The sequence below is a fragment of the Panicum virgatum genome, chromosome 9K, assembly GCF_016808335.1.
Source record: "Panicum virgatum strain AP13 chromosome 9K, P.virgatum_v5, whole genome shotgun sequence".
NCBI lineage: Eukaryota > Viridiplantae > Streptophyta > Magnoliopsida > Poales > Poaceae > Panicum > Panicum virgatum.
The window spans coordinates 67,573,663-67,580,115 of record NC_053144.1 but is presented as its reverse complement, the minus strand read 5'-3'; the positions used below and the strand labels follow the sequence as shown (position 1 = coordinate 67,580,115).

General features: G+C 45.0%; 1 protein-coding gene and 1 pseudogene across 1 annotated transcript; both read right to left on the bottom strand.

Annotated features, from left to right (window-relative positions):
• Positions 1-838: 838 nt before the first annotated feature.
• On the bottom strand, positions 839-1,578 carry LOC120648266 (annotated as a pseudogene).
• Positions 1,579-1,862: 284 nt separating this feature from the next.
• On the bottom strand, positions 1,863-4,561 carry LOC120647321 (BRCA1-associated RING domain protein 1-like). Its single transcript, XM_039924082.1, has 6 exons — positions 4,274-4,561; positions 3,086-3,177; positions 2,931-3,009; positions 2,753-2,850; positions 2,409-2,654; positions 1,863-2,018 (listed from the first exon to the last, which is right to left on the bottom strand). Exons 1-5 carry the CDS (start codon positions 4,440-4,442, stop codon positions 2,475-2,477), a joined length of 618 nt encoding a protein of 205 aa, XP_039780016.1. The 5' UTR covers positions 4,443-4,561; the 3' UTR covers positions 1,863-2,018; positions 2,409-2,474.
• Positions 4,562-6,453: the final 1,892 nt, after the last annotated feature.

The following is a 6,453-nucleotide window of genomic DNA, read 5'->3' as shown; positions in this document are numbered from 1 at the left end:
CGGCCTCTGTCTCTGCCTGTTTGACCCGACACACCAACAAGCTTGCAGGGTCACACGGTTACCTGCTGTAAAAGTGGAATGCAGAAGCATGCTACGAGAACTCGCGCAGAACCTTGATCGGTAACAAATCAGAGAAACCACCGCGTCCGCGATCAATGGTGATCACAGGTTAAAAGTTGGAGCGCTAGCGCACCGCGCGGAGGCCAACCGGCGGGAATCTTGCCTACTCCCGAGGAGAATCTTCTTGCCAAATTTGCCATCAGCAACCGGACAAGGGGTTAGGAGCAGATAGGTAACATCAGATTCAGCTAGCACCGTCCACTTCAGAACGTATGTTTTAGTTACATCCTTATCTTAAACGAACCACTGAGCCACTGTAGTAACATCTCTTGAGAACGTCTGTTTTGGTTACATCCATATCTTAAACGAACCAGTGAGCCACTGTAGTTACATCTCGCTTTCGGTTGCTGCCACCAGCCAAACGCACCGTGCCTCGACTGTTGGTTTATCACCTTGATGTCAGCTGATGCTTACTCCCTCTGTCCCTTTTTAAGTGTTATTTTTGGTGTGCGTGACACAAATTTGACTCGATTTGTAAAAAATACGTGCAGCATTTATATATCAAAATAAATTTATTAAAAACTAGATTAAAAGATCTATCTAATGATATCAATTATGTATTATAAATATTAATATATTTTTATATATAATTAATCAAAGTCATTTCTCGGTAAGCGAGAACGACAATTATTTAGAGACGGAGGGAGTACTCCACATCACATGTAGCAAGATTGAAAATGTAAGAGGTGGTGACAAATCTTAAGATAGAGTGGTGGCAAAAACCAACTAATATCCTTGCCTTGCACATCCAAAAAAACGTTATCTGATGACATCACCTAGAGTTTATCTCTTGCAATCTAATGTTATCTAATGCACAAGTACAGTCCAAACTTTCGAAGAATTCATACTCAAGCTTCAGCGCACGGCGCTCACTTTACCACTCTGACCTCACCGGACGCATCCCCCGGTGAAGACGATGCGGGGCGACCTGAGGGAAACGGCCCTGGCCTCGCCGTTGCAGCGAACCTTCCCTCTGTTCTGCATCGACGGGAGGTCGTAGACGCGCACAATGCCGTCGCCGCGCGACACCATCAAGACGGGCGTCCGGTCGTAAGCCTCCCCATCGATGGCGACCACGCGTTCTCCGTCGTCGTGGTCCGTGGACGTAGTGCACCTCGAGGTCGAGGTCGTCGCGGCCCGGCTTCGATCGCCCGCCAGAGCTTCACGGTGCCGTCGTCGGACTACGAGACCAGAAACTGCTCCCAGCACAGCAGCGCGGTCGCCGCCGAGGCGTGGGTGGCATGGGTGCCTCCGGTGTTGCAGCCCCAGACGCGCACTGTGCCGTCCATGCTGGCTAGAGAATAGCTTGTCGGATCCTTCTGGCGTCGCGACGCCGGTGACCGCCTTGGCGTGGCCCTTGAGCCGAGCGACGCCACAGAAGCCGTCGCCGACGCACCAACGCGCGAGCTCGCCGCCGACACAGAGGCGCTTGGGTTGGGTGGCAGAACCGGGGGCGCGTCATCCTGCCGCCGCTTTGTTGACGACGACGACGGCGCCGGATCAGGAGGAAGCTTAGCCTCGCCACCGGGCTTCGCGACGCAGGACGGGTTGACCCAGGTGTCGGGTCGGGCTTCTTGGCTTTCCGCGCCGGCGCCGGGGGCTAACCGGCAGGGGTTACGGTTGCAGTGGCCGGACTTCCAGTAGCGGCAGACATTGAATGATTAAACAGCAGAAGACATTGTAAAAAAAAAAAACATGACACTATTACCTCGTGCAGCATCTCCAAGGCAAGGAGCATCAGAAAAGGAAAAAACAAAATGGAAGGGTGCTCAAATTTATATCTCATAATGCAACAATATGGAAAAGGAGCACCAGTCGTGTAGCTAATCCCTCCATACTAAAAAAATGTTACTACAATATTACTTCAGTTTCGATGAATTGTGGATGGCAGATAAGATGGGTACGTATCTGGTGCAAACCAAGGATCTTGTGCAAACCCGTGCAAACCTACTAAAAAAAGTTTCAAAAAATTCTGAAAAAAATCATGAATGTGCTTCTCAGCTTACCTCATCTATATACAAAATTTTATGGTCAAATTCATCTTACTCTAAAAGTTACAAAAAAGACAAATTTTCTGACAACAATAATGGTTCAAATGCATCTCAAATTTGTCTTTTTTGTAACTTCTAGAGTAAGAAGAATTTGACCATGAAATTTTATATATAGATGATGTAATCTGAGAAGCACATTCATGATTTTTTTCAGAATTTTTTGAAACTTTGTTTAGTAGGTTTGCACGGGTTTGCACAAGGTCCTTGGTTTGCACTAGATACGTTGCCAGATAAGATAGCAACATATTTAGACTACTGCTCCATATCACCAGTTTCAACCAAGACTTCCACTGTGCTCAGTCATCACTCGTGTGTGCTTGCCTCAATTTGCTTCGCAAGCAACAGGGTTCGAACTTCAGTGTCTTGGTCAGCCATATCAGCGGGTGTCTGCCCATAAGTGTTCTCTTTCTTGGGAGATGCCCCGGCCTTGAGCAAAAGCTTGACAACATCCAAATGTTCTCCTCTAGCAGCATGATGGAGCGGCTGGATAAGGTAAATGAATAATTAAAATTTCCATGCAGATGGTGCATATATAGATGATAATATCAGTTTGGAAATGATGGAAAGGTTTATGGGATTACTGTATCGCCTTCAGAATCAACAGTGTTGAGCATTCGCACTATACAATCATCCCTGTTAGCAGCGAAGTTGAGCATATATTGGACCATCTCAGTGAAGCCTGTACAGAAAGATGTGTTACGCAAACAAACTAGAACAATGGCTAAAAGCATAAAGCTCCTTATGTCAAAAAATACATACCTCCAGCACAAGCATCGTGAAGAGGAATTGCACCTTCTTCATCTTTGCATTCCAAGCTAGCCCCACGTTCCAACAGTAGCTGATAGGTGGCCACAGTTAGTCACAAATAAAGCCAATAATCAAAGGGGATAAATAAACAAGATAAAAATGTCAACCTGAACACAAGGAAGATGGCCATATAAGCATGCCAGGTGAAGCAGAGTATCGCCATCTTCAACAGGAACATCAATACTGCCATCATGGTTTTCTGCGTAAATAAAAAACAGTACAACCTATGTGAAGAGTTCTACAGATGACCAAATATACACAGATCCCCCCCCCCTGTTGCCAGGTATGCACTTGAAAGTAAATAGACGAAAACACTGGATGACAAAGTTCAAGGGCGGCTAATTTTGATACGACGAAGAAAAGTTGAGTCATACATCAAGTTTAGGAATACGACTCTTTAATAAATACAGTTAACATGTACCGACACTCTGATGGTTAGCATATGTATAGTATGGTGACTTAAATAGATAGATACATCAGTATACTATCATGTTAAGAGGGGCATATGAGAAAATATTGAATGATCAAACTAAGACTAATCATGCATTTGTACCTGAATAATGATTGCAACAGTTGAAGAAAACCAAAAAGGTTCATGAAGATGCCCACAGCATATCTAAGTAACAAGCTACTCTTCAACCTTTTTGTTGAACCAAATGCAGGGTCCTTCAAATATAACAGTATTTTTTGCAGCACAAAGCAAAGCTGCATCCCCCCCCCCCCACAAAGTAGTATGTAAGTATGATTTTATACACACAGCTCATTCAAGTGCCATGGGAGCTGAGGTAGCATTTTGCTCAGAAATAACATAATTCCCAAAGATGATAACAAATAGAACACCAAAGTGACCAAACAAGTGAACAGAAACACAATTGCCTGAAGCAGATACCTCCCAAAGGCTCAAACCTAATCACCAGAAGAATGATATAGAAGGCTTCAACAAATCCAGGCAACACGCAAGCTGATCCACATCACCACATGGCCTCATGCAAGTCTCTACAGGGAAATACTCTCATACAGCACTATAGCTAATTGTCCAAATAATACCAAATTTGCAGCAATACCACGCAAAGTAGCAACGTGGCAAGTGGAATTCAATGCAATTTCACGGAAGTATTACGAATCGGGGAGTGCACTGCAAGTCTGCAACGATTAGAAATAGCTAATCTATGCGTCCGCGAAAAGTTTCAACCTATGCAATAGTGGTGCTCTTATCTAATCAAGTGATTACACATACCCTAGAAGTGTTCTAGCAAACGAGGATCGCAAGCAAATGGGTCGGATCAAGCCAGTACCGAGGGCGGCACGGAGGGCGTCGACGTCGCCGGTCTGGGCGGCGTTGGCGAGGGCGCGGAGGTGGGGAGGCACATCCTCGTCGTCGGAGGCGCCGGCGAAGACCTCGGCGTGCTCGGCGATGTCGTCCTCGTCGTCCCTGAGCCCGTTGCGGCCGCCGGGAACTGCCATCTGCGTCGAGGACTGCTTGGGATTGAAGCGGGGCCGGCGAGGCGAGCGTTCGAGATGGCGAGTGAAAGAGAAGAGAAACCCTCTTGGCGGCGGCTTTGGGACGGCGTCACCGCGTCAGGGCGGCTACGGCCTACTATACTAGCGGGCCGGAAAACCCCACTCCTTTCGTTCCAAAAATAAATACAATTCTAAAACAAGCATGTAAATCAATATTATATGTAAAATTATAAAATATTTTTACTTTTTGTGATGAATGGATGAGATGTTAGTTGCCTTTTGTCAATTTTTTTAAAAAAATATCTTATCTTCTGTAATAGATGGATCAAAATTAGTATTTTTTATGTGATAAGTTTTGAACTCTAAAATTATATTTATTTTGGGACCGAAGGAGTAGCCCTGTTTGCACGGCACCCACACGGTGAATGCTGGAATTTGGAGAAAAATTTCGTTCGTTCAAAAAAAGAGAAAAAAATTCCAAATATGTTATGAAAAAACTAAAAAGGGAGAGTAAAAATGCAAGCATCACGGTGAATAGGTTGCGAAAGTCGATTTTGTCACGTGACTCAGATATCAAAAGGCTGTCTTATATAGACAAAAGATAATTTGATTAAAAAGAAATTAGCAAGAAGTGCTAAATGTACCTTTTGCATCTTTTGATTGCTTTTGTATCAAGGTAGATTGCAGACAACATGTTTAACCATTTTACACTTATTAATGTTTAATTGTGAGTGCTCTATGTAAATATGTTATGTAGCTTTCGTGGGATTAAAATTAAAATTAACCGTGAAACATATTTTTCGTCAGCAGTGACAAAAACACCATGCTCTACTTGAGAGCTTGTTTGGTTTAGAGGGGATTGAAGGGATTGGAAGGAATTAAACCCCAACAAATTAAAATCCCTTCTCGGCCATCTCGAATCCCTTCCTGTGCTCTATGCTCTTAGAACAAGACTAACGATTTAGTCTGCTGTTGGCTATAAAAATCTTTGTAGCTCATCTCTCGGCTCATGTGTACAGTGGTTTAGCTTTCCATCATTAATATATGGTCTACTTGTCTATCTTATAATTTTTTTTGATTTTTATATCAAAATTGATTGTAAACTTAGAGCAAGTATTATAGCTGGCTTGCAGCCAGCTGAATCACCACTGGCAGAGAGAAAAAAAAGGAGAGAGAGCGTCGAGCGGACGTGTGGCAAAACGACAGCTTGAGGCGGGCGGATACGCGCGTGCTGCAGTCCTATTTGTTGCTCCGTTGTTGGCTCTCTCGGTATTGGTTGCATGTATTCCTGTAAGGTTGTCAGAAGCTGTTGTTCCATTAGTTGCAAGCCCTGCTGGAAGTTATTTTGCGGGCAAGCAGATTGAATTTTTCTTTTGCTCTTATAGTCCACTTTTTTTCTCTCTCTATTTTAACATTTAACCAGCTTATAGGCTACCATAATACTTGAGATAATCACTGTAATACGCGGCACGTTGGGTTGGAGAGGATTTGTCGATACAACCGATTAACAGGCCTGCACGCTACGTTGAGCCCACTTCGACTTGGACTCCAATCCGTTCTGTCCCTTTCCCAAGAATCTCCAAATGAGTCATGAGATGGATCATCGCTGGATCTTCGCGTATAGCCAAGAACGGGACGGGCTCAGTCAGAACACTCAACTCCGCAATCAAAAAAGAACACTCAACTCCACGGGGCCCACCTCGCGGTCGGTCAGCGCGACGAACGAACAGGAGCTCAAAACGCTCTCCAAACAGGATGGGACAGCTGGCTCCCTTCTACGCCACCGGTTCCCAGGCCGACGGCCCCGATCGGCTCTCTTCCCCGGCAATTCTATTTATCGCGCGCGTGGCTGCCAGCCATCACGTCGCACAAGCCCAGAAGCGCAGGAGGAAGTTCTGCTGTGTTCGGCTGTTCCGTACTATGCTGGACGGTGGCCTCATCTTTTTTTTCTATATCCGGACTCATCTAGTACTATTTCACTTTCCATTAGATCGGTCCGTATTAATTAAACACA